General features: G+C 44.5%; 1 protein-coding gene across 1 annotated transcript in view; it reads right to left on the reverse strand.

Moving 5' to 3' along the window:
* TCTEX1D2 (Tctex1 domain containing 2) overlaps positions 1-19,283 on the reverse strand; it is a 36,336-nt gene that overhangs the window by 8,545 nt on the left and 8,508 nt on the right. Inside the window, exons 3-4 of the mRNA XM_029616682.1 lie at positions 15,151-15,220; positions 9,052-9,115 (exon numbers count right to left, since the gene is read on the reverse strand). Of these exons, the coding sequence (XP_029472542.1) occupies positions 9,052-9,115; positions 15,151-15,220 (134 nt within the window). The remainder of the gene's footprint in view (positions 1-9,051; positions 9,116-15,150; positions 15,221-19,283) is intronic.

The following is a 19,283-nucleotide window of genomic DNA, read 5'->3' on the forward strand; positions in this document are numbered from 1 at the left end:
AAAATAAGTTTCCTTTTAAAATAGCAAAGTCAGAAGTGAAATATTTAGGGGTAAAAATAGGTCCTACTCTAGAGGAGTTGTCTAATTTGAATTATGATTATTTGTGAAAGAAAACAGAGGGTGACCTTCAGAGGTGGGATAGGGGAGATTTGTCCTGGTTGGGTAGAATAGCTGCCATAAAAATGAATATTTTACTTAGGCTCAGCTATCTTTTTCAAATTCTTCCAGTGGTCATATCAGAAGTTTGCTTTGCTCTTTGGCAATGCAAACTATTTCGCTTTATTTGGAAAAGGAGACTTCCAAGGGTGAGCATTAAAGTGATCTATTTACCTAAAAATAGGCGGGGATTAGGAGTACCTTGTTTACTGTGGTGCTATGTTGCAGTTCAAATTAAAATCATATTGGAATGACAGGGGGGGGGGGGTAGGAGATAAAAGGTGGATAGAACTGGAACAATCTATGCTAAATGGTATACTACCCAATGTCTTAGCCTGGCTTCCCAGAAAGGCGAGAATGTTACCTGCAGTGGTGTGTCCGATCAGAACGCAAATGCTAAAAATTTGGGATACATGGAAGGATAAGATTTATTTTCATAGAACATCTCTCTTTTATAACAAACAATTTCCCCCAGAGTGGATATCCACTACTTCAAAGAATTGGAAGAAGGGGTGCAGTAGGTTAGAGAAAGTGTGGTATGGTAAACAGGTGTTAATGTTTTTGATGATAAGAACAGTTTTTGGCCTTTTGCCTGCAGATCATTATTTCTATCTTCAGGTGAATCATTTTATGACGCAAGAAGATATGTTAGAGGCCTAGAGGAGGGGGAAATCCCTGTTTGAAGACTTTTGTGATAAGGCAAAATTGGTGTCTAGAGAGAGATCTAGAATTTATGGATTACTAAATGGTGATCTTACATGTAAGCCAACACATATTACTATATGGGAAAAGGATTTGAATAAGCCATTGGGGGAAAACACTTGGGACCTGTGTTTTCTATATACTAAAAGGAGTTCTATTTCTGCTTTGCTGGTGGAAAACATAAGGTACTATTTTGTTGGTATTTGACTCCTATTGGGTTGCATTATTGTTTCCCTACTCTGAGTGATAAATGCTGGAGAGAATGTGGGTTACTGGGAATTTTCTTACAAATGTGGTGGGAATGCCCAAACATTGTCCTTGTGAGGGACAAAGTTATGAAACTTATTAACAAAATAACAGGAAAAATCGATTCCTAGAGACCGTTGTTCTTTCTTTTGAATATACCAGTAATGAAAGAGAGTGATAGATACAAGACATTATCTTAGCAAGTGGCCTTGGCAGCTAGGGGAGAAATAGCGTATTTTTGGAGAAAGTCCATCCCTTCACGGAATCATCCGAAGATTAGACAAGGTGTATTATATGAGCAAACTCACTGCTATCAAGAGGAAACCATCTGCTAAGTGTAAGAAACCATGGCAAGTGTTTGTGAAGTGGAAATTTGATGATATGGGGGGAAGGGTGGGGGGGGGGTTGAGTAATTACGGGTTGATCAGAATGTTGACGGGGAAGTTTTGGGGAGATATATGGGATCATTCTGATGATCATTTGGGAGGGAGGGCTCTAAAGGAAGAATTTGGGACTTAAGTTGTTGGGGTAAGTACTGGGGAACAAAAAAAAAAAAAAAAGGATGTCAAGCTGGCTATCAAGCTGCTTACTCATTTGTTTATCGTGTAGAGTTGTACCATTATTGTGCAGATTGTTTTACAAGTGTATACAACTGTTGGAAGTGAAGTGTTAATAAAAATTTTCAATTAACAAAAAACTGAAAATGTCATAATGCCTCTATATTATTCCATGATGAGACCACACCTTGAGTATAGATATAGATATAGTTACACAAGAGAAGGTACAGAGAAGGGCAATCAAAATGATAAAGGGGATGGAACAGCTCCCCTATGAGGAAAGACTAAAGAGGTTAGGGCTGTTCAGCTTGGAGAAGAGACGGCTGAGGGGGGATATGATAGAGGTGTTTAAAATCATGAGATGTCTAGAACAGGTAAATGTGAATCGGTTATTTACAATTTTAGATAATACAAAGATTAGGGGGCACTCCATGAAGTTAGCAAGTAGCATATTTAAAACAAATAGAAACCTTTTTATATTCAATGCACAATTAAGTTCTGGAATTCATTACCAGAGGATGTGATTAAGGCAGTTAGTGTAGTTGGGTTTAAAAAAAAGATTTGGACAAGTTCCTGGAGAAACATAGAAACATAGAAATGACGGCAGAAGAAGACCAAATGGCCCATCCAGTCTGCCCAACAAGCTTCACACATTTTTTCTCTCATACTTATCTGTTTCTCTTAGCTCTTGGTTCTATTTCCCTTCCACCCCCACCTTTAATGTAGAGAGCAGTGATGGAGCTGCATCCAAGTGAAATATCTAGCTTGATTAGTTAGGGGTAGTAGCCGCCGCAATAAGCAAGCTACACCTATGCTTATTTGTTTTACCCAGACTATGTTATACAGCCCTTATTGGTTGTTTTTCTTCTCCCCTGCTGTTGAAGCAAGGAGCTATGCTGGATATCCGTGAAGTATCAGTTTTCTTTTTTTCTCCCCTGCCGTTGAAGCAGAGAGCTATGCTGGATATGCGTGAAGTATCAGTCTTCTCCCATGCTGTTGAAGCAGAGAGCCATGCTGGATATGCATCGAAAGTGAAGTATCAGGCACATTTGGTTTGGGGTAGTACCCGCCGTAACAAGCCAGCTACTCCCCGCTTTGTGAGTGCGAACCCTCTTTTCTTCTCCCCTGCCGTTGAAGCAGAGAGCTCTGCTGGATGTGTGAAGTATCAGTTTTTCTTCTCCCCTGCTGTTGAAGCAGAGAACTATGCTGTATATGCATTGAAAGTGAAGTATCAGGCTTATTTGATTTGGGGTAGTAACCGCCGTAACAAGCCAGCTACTCCCCTCTTTGTGAGTGTGAATCCTTTTTTCCACATTTCCTCTTGCTGTTGAAGCTTAGAGCGATGTTGGAGTCACAGTAAGCATGTGTATGTTTATTTAATAAGGGTATTGTCTCCAGGCAGTAGCCATCATTCTGGCCGAGTCACCCACTCTTCATTGGCGGCCTCTTGACTTTATGGATCCAGAGTGTTTATCCCACGCCCCTTTGAAGTCCTTCACAGTTCTGGTCTTCACCACATCCTCCGGAAGGGCATTCCAGGCATCTACCACCCTCTCCGTGAAGAAATACTTCCTGACATTGGTTCTGAATCTTCCTCCCTGGAGCTTCAAATCGTGACCCCTGGTTCTGCTGATTTTTTTCCTACGGAAAAGGTTTGTCGTTGTCTTTGGAAGATATCAATAAACTGCTATTAATCAAGTTGATTTATGGAATAGCCACTGCTTATTACTGGCATTAGCAGCATGGGATCTATTTAATGTTTGGGTACTTGCCAGGCACTTTTGACGTGGATTGGCCACTGTTGGAAACAGGATGCTGGGCTTGATGGACTCTTGGTCTGACCCAGTATGGCAACTTCTTATATTCACAGTAAGCAAACTTGCTCTTTCTGTCAATAAGCAAAATGAATTAGCCATTACATATGGGGAGACCCTAGCTGAGGGCTGCAGCAGACTGTTTATTCAGTAAAATAACCCAGACTCTACCACAAAGAGTGGACTACAGTGAGAACAGAGTATGCAAAACTGCTTGTCCAAATTTACCGTTGGTCTCTCAGCTATTATTCAAGACAGTAATAGGCATAAAGATATAAACTGAAGACCAAGTTGCAGCTTTGCAGATATCCTCAATGGGCACACTTCAGGCAGGTAAGCGATGAAAGAAGCCATTGTTTTCACTTGATGAGCATTAATTGAGTCTGTAAGGTATAAGCAGTGATAAATGCACTCAGCCAATCAATCAATTAGATAAAGTATGCTTGGCAACCAGTATTCCCAGATGGTTTGGGTCCTGGTATCTCAAGTTAGAACCTCTCTGCCATTAACCGAGGTGGGGAAAGCACTCTAGTGATTGGAGGAGAACGGGCATAACCTTACCCCTTCCAGTGCTGGCCTAGGATGGGCTGTGTTAAGCTGTACTGATAGAACTGCTAGAATTGGGAGCGTCAAGGAGTAGAATGCTTCCAGGACTCTGAAGTCTTGTTTCAATGGATGGTATTCTGCTCATGTCGAGGACTCTGGAGTAATGTATCGATGCTGCATCTGGAAGACCCAATTGCATCACTGCCGTGCCATACTCCTCTCTAGGGACCCAGGAATCCAGGCTCATTGAAAAGGCGGAGTGCTTATGCTTCAGAATGCATCAGTGAGGCACAGTGCTTTCTCCTCAGTGCACCAATGCAGTCTGCGTCAAAGAGCCAGGTATCGTCAAATGCCTTGATGCATATTCCGAACCCTTCCTTGCACCTCGCATCGAGCCCTTCAATGCAGTGTGCTTCACATCTATTGATGCATTATGCATGGTGATGTGCTGAGTGCTTCAGTGCTGCATGTGCTGATGGATCCTGCGTCAAATCTCTTGCTGCAGATTGTGCCACATATGCTGGCACAGGTTACGCTGATGACACCAATGCTTTTTTGATGCGGGCTCCAGTGACTGGTGATACTTTGACTCAGAGAGGCTTGCCGACCTGGACCCCCATGGTTGTGACCTTCATTGATGGTGGCGTCTTAGAGGAGCTTCCAATCAGGTCTTGTCCCAGCAAGGCAGACAATGCTGCACTGTGGGAGAAGGACCTGCTGCGACTCCCGAGAGTTATGTAGCACCTCAATGCAGGGCACCCTGGACTTTTGTGAATGTGGGGACATGCGTCCACAGGCATAACAACCGTAATGGTCATGCTCTGGGCCCAAGCAGATATAGCTCAACTCACAGCAATCAGCAAGGAGAAATTAAGACTAACCTGATAATTTCCTTTCCTTTACTTCTGCTACACCAGTCAAGAACATATGGATTTAGTCTCCTCCTCCAGCAGTTGGAGGCAGAGTATTTCTTTTTAATGACATCACCTGTATATATACTAGGCATGGAACCAGATACAGGAAACAAACCGGAAGCCGATCCAAGATGGCTGATAGCAATGAACACAAGGAAATGGATTGGTAAAATAGGACTTTATTGAATCTTGCCCAGCTCTGGCCGAGTTTCGCTCAACGAGCTGCCTCAGGGGCTTAAGAGCCACTTAAATTGGCACCATCACGAACACATTATTACAGAGAAGCATGAATATCTCGTATGCTACAGTTGCATATTAGAGCAGCAGGTAGATTTTATGCGTCATAGTTTTTCCAGCCTGCCACTGTCAATAGAGTGAAAACAAAGTGGCGGTCTTACAACCACTTCAATAGTTTGTTTTTGCTGATGAATATTTCTCTAATATCCAACTGGTCCCTGGGGCTCTGCGGCCGGTCCAGTGGTCAACAGCGCTGAGCGAGGGATTTTTGGCGGGGGGGGCTTTCGTCCAGCTCATGCAGGCTAGCTAGATAAGATTTGTGCATGAGGACGAAATCCGCTGAAAAAGGGACCCTGGATTTGGCGGCGGGGGGGGGGAGGGGAGCGAGGGAAGGTCAGGACCCCTCTCCTGGGCACCCGCAGGGGCCAAATCGGGGGTTAAATCAAAAAAATCTGGCCCCCAGCCCCAGGGAGCACTGAAATCGGCCCCGATGAAAAATCCAAGATGGCCACCATTCCCAGGCTCTGTCGACCCGGGAAAGGCCTAGCCATGCCGGGAGGAGTGGAGCCCTGGGCTAAATTTGCTTGTCCTGCCGAGGAGGGACCTTCCCTACCCGGCAGGCAAGCAGTGCAGAGGCCCTGCCGCGAAAAACGCAAAGAAGGCAGCCCACAAGAAAGGCAGGCTGCCTGTCGGGACATAGCTAAGCCGCGGCTGAAGAAAAAAAAGCTGAAAAAAAAAGCTTGATTGACAGCCTGCACACCAGGAGAGAGCAGGTGGGAAACCTGCTGCCTTCTGCTTCTCTGGCTGCCGGTTCTAGCCCTACTCTGACCAGAAAAAAATAAAAAAGCTGGTCAACTGCTGCAAATAAGTTAGAGGTAGGTGAGTACCTGCAACTTATTGAAGTTTAAAACTTTTAAACTTTTTTTTTTTTTTTACTGAGCGCAGCAGCGGGTTAAAAACCCTCTCGGCAGCCAGAGGGGGAACGAGGCCCAGAGAGCATCGGTCCCCACACCTGGAAGCGTCCACGGACTCAGGACTATGCAGGGAACCCCCTCCTGCAAAAGGGGCAAAGCCCCCCTGAGCTGGGCAAGAGCTGGGAGACTGACGTCTCCCACACAAAAACAGTAAAAGCACTAAGAGAAGGCAAAATTTCCTTCATAGATTTTTTTCTTTTTTTTTCCTTTGTTTCTAAAACAAACGGGAATCAAAGAACTACTTGCTTGAGCTGAAAAAGAAAGAAGAGGCTGACTAGCCTACAGCAGAGAACTGAAGGGGAGATGCTGCACCTGCTGGAGACAGACGAATACTGAAGGGGTAGAGGATAGGCTCTGTCCTGATATAGGGCATCCTTCAAATTTTAGTCTGTCTCCACCTGCTGGAAAGGAGGCTCAACCCACTGTCTGGACTGATCCGGGTACGTACAGGAAACAAGCTTTTTCAATCGCCGGCCCAACTCTTTGGAACTCCCTGCCAGAAGAGATCAGACTTATATCAAACACTAAAGCATTTACAAAATCTTTAAAAACTCATCTGTGTTCTGCCGCTTACAATATTGCTTAACTTTTAATCACCCCCTCTATTAATTTATTAATGAAATGTTTTATGTTCAAATAGTTGACCTTTAATATCGTATTATTTATATTTTATCTTGTATCTACTTTTGTCATATTGTTTTTAGTTTAATTCATTATGGGGCAGATTTTAATACCTATGCGCGGGCGTAGATTTGTGCGCACAACCCGGCGCGCACAAATCTACGCCCGATTTTATAACATGCGCGCACAGCCGCGCATGTTATAAAATCCGGGGTCGGTGCGCGCAAGGGGAGCCCTGATGGCTTTCCCTGCTCCCTCCCACCCCCCCACCTTCCTCTCCCTTCCCCTACCTAACCCACACCCCAGCTCTACCTAAACCCCCCCATACCTTTGTTTTGCAAGTTGCGCCTGCCTCTGGGCAGGTGTAGGTTGTGTGTGCCGGCCAAGTGCCGGCGCGCGATCCCCCAGCCTAGAGGCCCTATGGAGGCCTCTGGCCACTCCCACGCCCGCCCTTTTTTCAAGCCCCAGGACATATGCGCGTCCCAGGGCTTGCGCGTGTCTCCGGGCCTATGCAAAATAGGCTCGGTGCGCGTAGGGCTTTTAAAATCTGCCCCTGTGTGGGTATCATTGTGAACCCCCTAGATGGATTGTCACTATTTTTATTAGTGGTATATAAAAACTTTTAAATAAATAAAAATAAATAAAACGAAAGGCAATTTGAATAATAAAAGAGAGTGTTTCCTTCTCTTGTCAGCTGTTTTTTTTTATTGCTCAGCCTATTACCACATTCAAGGGACGGGGGCCCTTGAGTTAGTGAGCTTGCCTTCAAACTGGCAACTGCACGCTTCACTGCAAGGCTGATCAGTTGCAGGAGCCTGACTTCCACCAGCATTTCAGCTCAGGAAGTCAGCAGACGGTCCTTTTTAAAAGATAAAGGCCGGCTCAAACGCCACCTTTAATGCCATCCTAGAGAAAACAAACCCCATTAGATGGGTAGTGAGCTGTGTTGCTGTCCTGGCTTGCTTTACTGCAGAGGACAATCCACAGGAGCTTGGCTCTTACGGTCTATAGTTTAAGCACTATATCACAACCATGAAATAGCCATAAAAAAATTCTCTTCGATTAAAAAAAAAACAAAAAACCTCTGTCAAGGCTTATCCACAACCGTCCATCCAACAGCCGGAGGCAGAGAACACCGGCTGCATCTGGTTCCATGATGTCAGCCGAACCCCAACTTTGCCTCTCACTTCTGGATGAGGAGACTAAACCCACATGTTCTTGACTGGTGGAGCAGAAGGACATTACCTTCCTGCATATACACTGCTTAAATCCACTCACCATTGGCTCTTTCTTTTGCGACATCTGGAGGAGGCAAGGCCTTTCAGAGAAAGAAGCATATTATAGGTGTTCTCCTCTCTTACTATTCTTTTTTTTATATTTCCCCCAGTTAGCACTGAAAAGTCCTGTTGTGGAGCTGCCAAGGCAGCAAGGCAATGAATTAGAAGTTATTAAAGAAAAATTAGATTTTATCAAAACATTCTGAGGAGAGACAGAGTATATGTTTGTGCAAGTGCTCGGACAAAAAAATGACTTGAGGAAGCTCATGCTCGGTAGAGCTCAAGGCTCTACCGTCTTGGAGAGATGAATGCCTTTAGTGCTGCCAGATAACATCACCCACATGTAATGGCTATCCATGGAAAATTATATACATTCATGAGTATATGTATACACACACACATACAGAGGAATGGGCATATCAAACTGGTATGTGCTTAGTGTTAGACCAGAAAATATCTCCCATATATCCACAAGGGGGCACTTGGGGAATAGCATATTTATTCCTTTTAAAAATACTGAAAGCTCTGAAATTAACCTAAGCAAAGACCTGGCAAAAGAAACCTGTTTAGCTAAAGTGTTTAAAAAACCAAAATACATAACTAGCAGCAAGTTCAGTATGCTATGGGGGGGTCAATATTCAGATGATTTTGTTCAGCTAAATTCAGAACTGAGCCAGGAAAACCACAGATTATAAATTTCCCACCACTCTGACTGCTTCTGCTTCATCTGGCTAAAAGATAGGCGGATACGTTGGAGTAGGTAGCCGGATAACTGAATATTGGAGCTAGCCAGAAAAGTTATCTGGATGACTAATCTGACTACGTCTGGTTGTGCTGAAGAGCAGCGCCTCACTGGTTATCAATGGATTTATCTGGCAAGCTTTAGCTGGATAAATTGTCCATTCGACAAACTGCTGAATATTGACCTCTTAGCTATGTGTTTAATGCAGAAAGTCATGCAATAGAAATGTATTTGTGTTTTCTCTGTGGAAACGGCAAGTACTTACATTCATGAACACCTCCTGAGCATAGTTATCAGTGTCGGCATCCCAGAAGCAGCGGGCAGCCATTCTAAGAAAGAGAGGAATTAGGGTAGCTAACTGGCACGAACTTATCATGCACATCCCACAGCCCAGTTTTAGAGAGCAGGCTCCCACACAAGACTGGCAGTAGCAGTCTTAAAAATGCTTGGCAGGAATAAGCTGCATAGCTGTAAGGAAATGTTATTTCAACTCCAATGCTTTGCAGAACCTTTGGCTGGTCTGCAGTACCTGGAAGTGATAGGCCTGCTGTACATAAGATGAAAGGTGGGGTTTTTGAGGGAATTCTGGCTAGATACAGCTCTTTACCATACATTCATTGACGGTGAGAATGCTTCTTTACAGGTCTCTGAAGAGCTGCTCCCAGAGTACTGTATTCATTTCTGGACCCCATAACCTCCAAAAGGATGGAGAGAGGCTAGAGATAGTTCAAAGAAAGGCAACCAAAATAGTGCGCAGTCTATTCCAAAAGCCTTATGAGATGAGACTGAAGGACCTCAATACTTCATGTATATACATACATACTTACAGTGAGGAAAAATACCAGACAACCTTCACTAGTTGTTATGGTGCTGTACCAATAAATATCTATAGTTATAATTACCCCTAGGGTAAAACAGCACATGAAACGTTTTCATAAAATCAAGACTAAACCTTTCATAAGATTACAGCTAAACGTTTTTTTCAAAACTTATATAAGTACATAGCTAAAAATGCATATAATACCAATATCAGAAATTAAGTTTCTATAGTACATATAGTACAAATGTAAGTAAGTACATGCAAATAATCCTACATATAATGCACACACACCACACACATACTCAAATTTTGCTACAAACAACATATGTCTTTTGACAAACCAACAAATACAAAGTATGAAGCTGGTAAGCTCAATGAAAAAAAAATATCACATAAATACACAACCCACTGTTGAAATCCAGCTTTGAAGAACCCTGACAAGGATCCTCATTTCACCTGTTGGCTTCTTCAGGGGGAATTTGAACATGGCCAAACATCAACTAGATCTGATTTGAATAGAAAGGAATGCTATCTGTCTTAAAGAGACTATATTGGTACAAAAGCAACAAAAATCTTTGTGGCAACGATATATTAGCAAAATGGGAAACGTATGTGTTTACTTCAGAAAGATGATCTTTGTCAAAAAAACTGCTTCAATATAGAAGAAAATGTCCGCTTAATGTCATGCATAGACGTTAACTTTTAAACTCTTATAGCGTTACTTCGGCAGTCTCGGCTCTTTTTTAATGCCAGACAATCCACGGTGTCAATAGGACAGTTACAACTTGCCTTCGTCCCTTTTGCAGGAACTAGAAATGAGGCCTTGTACTTTGTATATGTTGGTTTGTCAAGAAAGCAGAGTTGCTTACCTGTAACAGGTGTTCTCCTAGGACAGCAGGATGTCTGATGATGTCACCTATGTGTGAGAACTTTTGCCAAAGTTTCTAGAAGCTTTGACTGGCACACTGAGCATGCCCAGCATGCCACTATCCACGAGTCCACACGGGGTCCCCCCTTGAGTCTTGTATTATAGAATTACAAAAAAATAAACAAACATAGGAGAAACTCAACTCTGCGGGGTGGCAGGCAGGTTTCATGAGGACTAACATCCTGCTGTCTTACAGAACAACAGTTACAGGTAAGCAACTCTGCTTTCTCCTGAGACAAGCAAATCCTTTTGTTTTTAATAAAATGCTCTTCTTTCTACTTCGAAGCAGACTATTCCAATATATCTGCCTTGATATGTCTTCTGGATGGCCCAATCAGCATGCCTGCTTCTGGTATGCCAGGCTGGGAAGGTTGCAGCCATAGCATCTGCTGGCTCCATGACAAACCCCTTTGGGTGAGTGAATGACAGCCAAGGAAAGGTAACAGAGCTTCTATAGCTTCTTGGCTGAGCCCTTTCCCCACAGCACTGCTGCTGCTGCTGTTCGGTAGGCAAATATGTAGCAGTTGGGCATACAGGAGGAGGTGCTTCTGGAAAGAAATTGCAGTAAGTTCTCATTCATATCAACTATGGTATCTGAGGATTGGAGGATGGCCAATGTAAGGAGCAATTACTTCTTCCCTGATAATTTCCTATTCCTTAGAACAGACAAGTGTCTTGATAAACACACAAACCGAGTTGACCCAGGCCGCTCACCTAGTACGTGCCAAAAGTGCGTGTATGTGAGTGTGCATGCACAATTGAGTGCTCCGGTAGGTGCTCCTATGCGCCTAACCGAGTGCATAAGCACGAACCAACGGAAGTGGAGTCTTGGGCGCACAAAAACACGTGAAAATGCTGCCGCGGCCTACCATGCTGTGAAAAGACGAGCTTGAGAATGGGGCCTAGCCAAAAAGGCTGCTCAACCCACCAAGCTGCCCATGTCCTGAGCTGCCCCGGAGGTGGGAACAACCGTCAGATCACGGAGACCAGTGGGAGGAGGACCCCTAATTAACTCCCCTTCTCTATTTTTTTTTTTTTATTATTCTTTACCTGAGCTCAACCAGTCCTGGCTGAGTACAAGGTTGGTCTCTGGCTGTGGGGGGAGAGGGCAAAGACCTTCACTGCCGTTCTAGGCCTCCTGCACCAGCTTGCCTTTCAGCTGTTTGTTTTTTTACAGCTAAGTCTATGCCTACCGGACCAAGAAAATCACCTCAGGAATTCTCAACTGAGGGAGGAACCATAAGGTATCACCAAGGGAGAGCAGGACAAATAATCCTCTTCTCTTTTGAAAATTCCTTTTTCCTTTTTGTTAAGCAATCCCCAGTGGGAAGATTCATGTCCACCATCTGCTGGAGACAGAGAATACTGGGGGAATGATGTCACTGCAAGGGTGTATATTATATATATATATATATACACACATACACCTGATGTCAGCTTTTCTCCATCTCAGTCTGCTGGTAGAAATGCATAACCCACTGGTTCTGGATTCACCTATCTGAATGCTAAGAAAAGCAGAGGATATCATACTTATCAGTATTTAGTATTTATTATCGATCTCTCCCCCTCTTCATTCTCAATTCCCAGTTGTATTCCCTTGTTTTATTGTAACTTTTTACTTCATCTAGTTATGGTTTCATGTTTATTGTTATTGTTAAGATCTTTGTTCTCTGTAAACCGAGTTGATTTGATTTGTATCAAGAAAGTCGGTATAAAAAAAACTCTAAATAAATAAATAATGCCTCTCTATCAATTCATGGTGTGACCACACCTAGAGTATTGTGTGCAGTTCTGGGCACCCCATCTCAAAAAAGTTATGGCAGAACTTAAAAAGCTACAGAGTTGACCAAAATAACAAAGGGAATGGACTATCTCCCTTCTCAACAAAGGCTAAACTGGTTAGGGCTCTTCAGCCTGCAGAAGATATAAGAGACCTATAAAATCACGAATGGGGTGGAATGGGTAGACAGGGAACAGTTAGATACCTTTTCCAATAGTACTAGGACTAATCGGTAGTACTTTTATAATAAATCAGAGAAAGTATTTTTTTTCACTCAGTGCAGAATTAAACTATGGAATTTTTTTGCCAGAGGATGTGGTGTAAGCAGTTAGCATAGCTGGATTTAAAAAGGTTTAGACAAGTTTCTGGAGGAAAAGTCCATGAACCATTATTAGTCATATAGGCTTGAGAAAGCCACTGCTTATCCCTGGTTATAAGCAAGAAGGATTGGGCCTCTTCTCTTTGGGATCCTCCCGGGTACTCGTGACCTGGACTGGTCACAGACAGAGACTACTCCTGGGGGAATTCTGCGCACAAAAACTTAAAATTCTGCAAACTTTATATAGGTCAAAATAACACAATTTACATGACAGTCTTTAAGTAATGGCAAATAACACGTTGTATCTAATAGCTTATTACGTCAAATGTATCAAATTCTTTTTTCGTCAATTCCTTTTTCGTCAAAAATTGACGAAAAAAGAATTTGATATATTTGAAGTAATAAGCTATTAGATACAATGTGTTATTCGCCAATAATTTATCACTCGTTGATCAGTGGACAATTTCTACATGTGATGTGAGTCTTTCAGTAATTACATTTTAAATTAATTCAGAAAAAAGTTATTACTTAAAGATGCAGAATTGTAAATATTTTGAGCAGAAGTTCCCTAGAAATTCACTGTAAGAGTGTCCCTTCCGCTCTCTCCCTACTCCCCTGGCCACTTTGCCCTCTCAGGCCCCAACTCCTCCACCTGCCAGTATCTCTCCCCTCCACCTCTAGGCTCAACCCCTTCCACTCTATCGCCAGTCCCAGAGTTTGACCCCGTTCTCAGTACTGCCCCTCACACAGGCTCCCTCTGTCCCTCCCTCTCTCTAGTGCACATACACACACCCTCATACAGACTCTCTCACTCTCGCACGCACACATCCCCTCATACAGGGCCCTCTCTCTTGCATACACCCCCACACAAGCTCCCTTTCTCTCTCACACAGGCTACCTATGTCTCTCTCTCTCATGCACCCCTTCACACAGGCTCCCTCTCACACATACACAATCCCTTCACACAGGCTAGCACCTTCACATACACTCCCAATCTCTCTCTCACACACACACACTCCTTCACAATCTCCTCATATAGGCTCCCTCTCTCTGGCACCCACACTCAAGCATCCCCCCCTTACCTCCCATGCTCTCTCACCTCCTCTCCCCTCACACACACACAGACACACATTTTCTCTCACTGGGACCTTTATCTTCGCCGTGAGCAGAGCACACTCTGTTCACAGCACATGGGGGGGCCTTCCATCTTCACTGCAAACGGTGTGCCCGGGCCTTCATCTTCACTGCGAGTGGAGCGTGTTCCGCGGTGCACCCGGGCCTTCGTCTTTGCGCGCTCAGTTTGCAGCATGCCAAGGTCTCATCTGCTATTTTCTGTGCAGAATTTAGCAATTCTGCGTGGGGGGGGGGGAATTCTGTGCTCCGCGGTAGTGCAGAATTCCCCCAGGACTAAGAGACAAGATGCTGGCTGGGTGGACCTTTGGTGTGACCCAGTATGACATTTCTTATATCATATTTGTTATATTTCTTAAGGAAAAGCCATGAAGAGAACTTATCAGGGGCCTTCTCCTTACTTGTTACTGGACACACAGGAGGGGACGGGGGTTTCTGCAGGTGGTATATGCCAGGCGTAACGGTTTGAACTGCATTCCAGATATTCAGGGTATGTGAACAACTTAAAAGCAGCAGTCAGAATGCAGGTAAATGATACTTGCATGGAGTGTAAAAGTACCGAGGGCATCTCGGATTACTTTTCTTAAAAGAAAATAGGAAAAAAAACAAAACAACCCCTTCCTTATTAATGGATGTCCTGAATCAGGTGCTTTCCAAATCAACCCTTAAGCAGCACGTGAGCAGCTCGGTCACAGTTACAAGAAGGCAGAGCTCTCTCCAGGTATTCTCTGGCAGGAGGCCCTTTTTTCTTTTCTATTGTGATCTGTAATTGGATTTTAGCAAGCCAATTAAATTGGGAAGACAATAACATCCCCAGTCCAATTAAGCTCTCTCTTATTGTCTGATCTGTACAAATGCGAGGTGCTCTATATTGAAGAGGAGGGAAAGAAAGGCACAGAGGAGAATACATCCACTCCTTTAGCCACCCCAGGACCAATGGTTGTACTTACCAAAAAGGCCCACTCCTGAAAAATTCCTGAATGAAGCTCTCCTCGGCTTTCCCCTTTACCCCTGTTCCAAGTCAGCATCCTGGGTGATAAGGGAACCCTTGCTGGATGGAAGCCTACTCAGGAGACAAGCCCTTGGTTCCTTCTCATATCAGCAGGGGTCAACCCATTCTGACCACACTGTAGTCAGAGTGAGTCACCTCCACAATACGCCCCAAAAATTGTCCATCGGGGGGGACTTGAGTTTAAGCACCCTGCACCACCGTGCGACAGCCTGAGAAACAGGGCCAGCCCTGCAGCTCTGCCTCTTTAAGTACAATTGTTCCAGTGCAAATCGTGGCCTTTCTCCAGCTGAAGAATTATGAAAGCTCCTGTTTGAAAGAATTGTATCTTGTATCAAAGGAGAGTTAAATTGTGACAACATACAAACTTAACTTACTTCACTCCTTCTCCCCTCTGTTCTCCAATTACCACCTGCACCACTATCTTGTATCTGTCAAATCCAATCTCTGAAGAGAAAGAACATTTGAAACGTGTTTGTTAGAACACATCTACATTTCTGTCAGTTAAATGCACTGGAAAAGGACATTGATGAAATGAAATGACTGTATTTACAGCTTTGGGGGTGCTGAACGCAGACTACAATGAAACAGACTGTGGACTGGGTCTCATGCAATGGCTGGATCAGACATACAGAGACATACAGAGGCAGATAAATGATCTAACCATGGCCTGGAAGTACGGACACATTCCTCCACACCCAGTCTAGCCATAAATAATTGGAGCCCTGCAGCATGGAAGTCCTGAGCTGGTCACGCCTTTAGTTTGGATTAAATACTCTCTGTCCCAGAGGATTTACAATTTAAGAGGCCAATGCAATAAATGTGCACAGAAAACGGGCAGGCAGGGCTGAGCACCCGTTTTCCTAACACGCGCGCCCAGCCACCTCGCCTGGGCAATCAAACCAATGTTTAAATAAGGAGTTGCACTAAAAAAGGAGGTGCTAGGGACAAATGTGCGTCCATAGCACCTCCTCGACATCGGGCGCACAAGAGAGGAGGCTGTCAAGCAGGTTGGGAAAACAGATGCTCAAATCTACAAGCGTCCATTTTTTTCCCCACTACCGGCATATACGGCCTGGACTGTGTATCTTGTGTGTGTATTGGACAAACAGAATTTTTTTTTAAAAATAAATACTGTTTTATTTGGTTCTTCCTACTTAGTATCACTAGATACTATTAGAAGAAATCACAGAAAGCAGAATTTTTCTTTTTTTTTTTTCCCCCCATGTGCCCTTGAGCATGGCATAACTTTACGCTAGCCCTGGGCTGGCATAAAATGAGAAATTACTACTTACCTGATAAATTCCTTTCCTTTAGGACAGATAGATGAATCCAGAACCAGTGGGTTATGCACCTCTACCAGCAGATTGATGCGGAGCAAAGCTGACGTCACAGTATATATACTGCTGGAGTGAGATCAGCCCACCAGTATTCTCTGCAAAAGCCAACTGTGGACAAACTCACAAAACTTGATTATTAACAGATAAACATTCCAGCACTCAGGCAACTAGAAAACACGGAGCCCAAATAAAAAAAAAAAAAAGTGTAATAACTTCAATAATATTAATATAGGGACTGGACTGACACTTACCAGTAACCCCTGGAACATGAAACCACACAGGAGGACAAACAGCACAACCATTCGGCAGCCAAGGGCAGGAAGCCGGAATCATCTGTCTTTCTTAAAGAAAAGGAAATTAATCAGGTAAGTAGTAATTTCTCGTTTCTTAGCGACCAGACAGATGAATCCAGAACCAGTAGGATGTACCCAAGCTACTCCCTAATAGTGTGTGGGAAGCTGCCCGTGGTTCAGTCAAAACCACATGTGTGACGGCTGTATCCTCCCAGGCCTGCACACCTGGAAAAGGTGTACAAGGAGGATCATGTCATAACTCAGCAAATGTCGAAGAGAGACAACAATCTAACTGTTGCATCCGTCGCTGCTCGACGCCCTCACCCCACCCTCCTTACCACTTTGGCGACTCCCTCCGGGCCTGATGGACGGTTTGCTGCCGCGGAGTCTTCTTGCTGTCTTCCTCCAGCATCCCCAGAGCGGCATGACGCTGTGGATCCGCCATGTTCCTGATGACGTAGGGTGCGCGCACTCCAAATAATGTACCAGCAAGGGCGCGAACCTCAGGGGCGTCCCCCTGAACTGACGTCATCCACTTCCAATATAAAAGGTCTCAGTATTTACTAATGAATTGAGTTAGCAAGGATTCGTCCAAACTACTCTGCCTCCTCAGACTTACCAGGGGTACCCGCTCCTCGGGGGCCTTGCTCTCTTTTCTCTATTTCAGATTGCTGATGGGATCTGGTACTCGCTCCTCGAGGGCCCATGTTCCTGAACACTCTGAAGATTCTCTACTGCCTGGAAGCTATCACAGATACAGACATTTGTGAGTTACCATCGCTCTCTCAGAGCTTTCCCTGGAACCAGGTACTCGCTCCTCGAGGGCCTAACCTTTTCCAGCTACTGAGCTTTCTAAAGACCTTATGTGAGATCTGTCATCCAGTTCTGACTATGAACACAGCATACCCTATCTACTCACTATCTATTGTTTCTCTACAGCTCAGCAACCCTGGGATCACATCTGATGGTTCTACTAACCTGTCTAATAAAAGAATTATCTGTGTCTGTCTCCATACTCAAGCCTAGCCGGTGGTCCCTCTCAGGATATCCTCCTGGGGGCACAGTCATCTGCCATCGGCCCAAGGATCCACCTATCTACATTCCTCTACAGCTCTCCAAGCACCGCTGGTAACAGATGGCTACTCCTTCCCCACCAGGAGTCTTCAGCAACAGATTCATTACAGTTTGTTACTACTCCCTCTATAGGAGCTGAGCATATCAGTTTACTAACTTCTCCTTCCTCAGGAATAGATTATAACAGATTGCTAACTCCGTGCAGAGATTCATAACAGATTGTTAGCTCCTCCCTCTTGAGGTGTCATTCATAACCAGCTTGCTCACTCCTCCCCTTCATAGGAGTATAACCATAACAGATTGCTAGCTCCTCCCTTCAGAGGAGCTCACTCATAACAAGATCGCTAACTCCTCCTACCACAGGAGCAGATTCCTAACAGATTGCTAACTCCCTAGCAGGTTCCTAACACTAACTTTGTCCCATGTCATTGCCTGAGCCCTTGTAGAATGAGCCCTAACCTGACTAGGCAACGGCTGTTCAGCTTCCACAAATGCGACTATGACCACCTCTTCAATCCAGCGAGCTACTGTAGCCTGCAAAGCCGGCTCGCCCTGTTTATCTCCACTGTGGAGGACAAACAGGCAATCTGTTTTCCCGAGAAGTCAAGAAACCTCACGATATGCTTCTTACAACCAAGGCTCACAAAAGGCGATATTCCTCCACATCTCTCCCCCTATCCAGAGACAGCAGGGAAATGGACTGATTAAAGTGAAAATCCGAGACCACTTTTGGCAAAAAGGAAGGAATAGTACACAGTTGTATCACCCCTGGAGTCACTAGAAGGAATGGCTCCTGGTAAGACAAGGCCTGCAGCTTGGATATTCTATGCACAGAACAAATTGCCACAAGAAACACCGTTTTCAAGGTTAGTAATCGCAAGGAAGATTATGCATTGGTCGAAAAGTAGGGCCTGCTAAACATGCACAGAGACACTGGTAACAGCAAAGAAGGATGAAGAAGCTTCACTCCTTTCAAGGAATGGGACCCAACTGGATAAGCCGAAAAGGCCCACCATTCACCTGCAAGAACTCCAAATTAAGCGGGATCTGAACCGAGCAAGAAGGAAACCCCTCGATCTTCACACCAAGCCTCAAAACACTCGTCAAATCCTTACATAGGCTAAGGAAGTGGAGAACTTTCTTGCTCAAAGCAAGGTGGTAATCACTGCAGTAGAATATCCACGCTTCAGCAACCAAATCCTCTCCAGTACTATACCGTAAGATAGTATCGAGTAGGATCGTCATGAAGAAGAGGACCCTGTCGCAGTAGATCCTCGTGTGCCGAACAAACCGGAGGGAAGTGTCCACCTGGAATCTTTGTAAATCCATAGACTATGGTCTTCTGGATCAACCTGGTGCCACCACAAGCACCATCCCCTGTGACTCTCGATCTTCTGAATCATCTGCCCAACATGGGCCACAGGGGAAAGGCATACAACAGCTCATCCTCCAGCCACTCCAGCATGAAGGCATCGATGCCCAAGGACTTTGGATCTCTCCTGCGACCGAAGAATCAAAAAATCTTCGCATAGCGATCCACTCTTAGCTAAGACATATTGTTTGACAATTGCCATTGTCCTGGGACCAAACTGTCTGCTGAGAAAGTCTACTCTCACATTGTCTTTTCCTGTAATGGCTGAGATCTTCTGAAGATGCACTTCTGCCCATTCCATAAGTAGGGCTATTTCCTGCAGCACCTGCTGACTCTTGGTTCCTCCCTGCCGAATGATGCACGCCACTGTCGTTGCATTGGCTGACATTAATCAGACCACTCGACTCTGCAATCTGTCTCTGAACTGCAAG

The sequence above is a fragment of the Rhinatrema bivittatum genome, chromosome 9, assembly GCF_901001135.1.
Source record: "Rhinatrema bivittatum chromosome 9, aRhiBiv1.1, whole genome shotgun sequence".
Taxonomy (NCBI): domain Eukaryota; kingdom Metazoa; phylum Chordata; class Amphibia; order Gymnophiona; family Rhinatrematidae; genus Rhinatrema; species Rhinatrema bivittatum.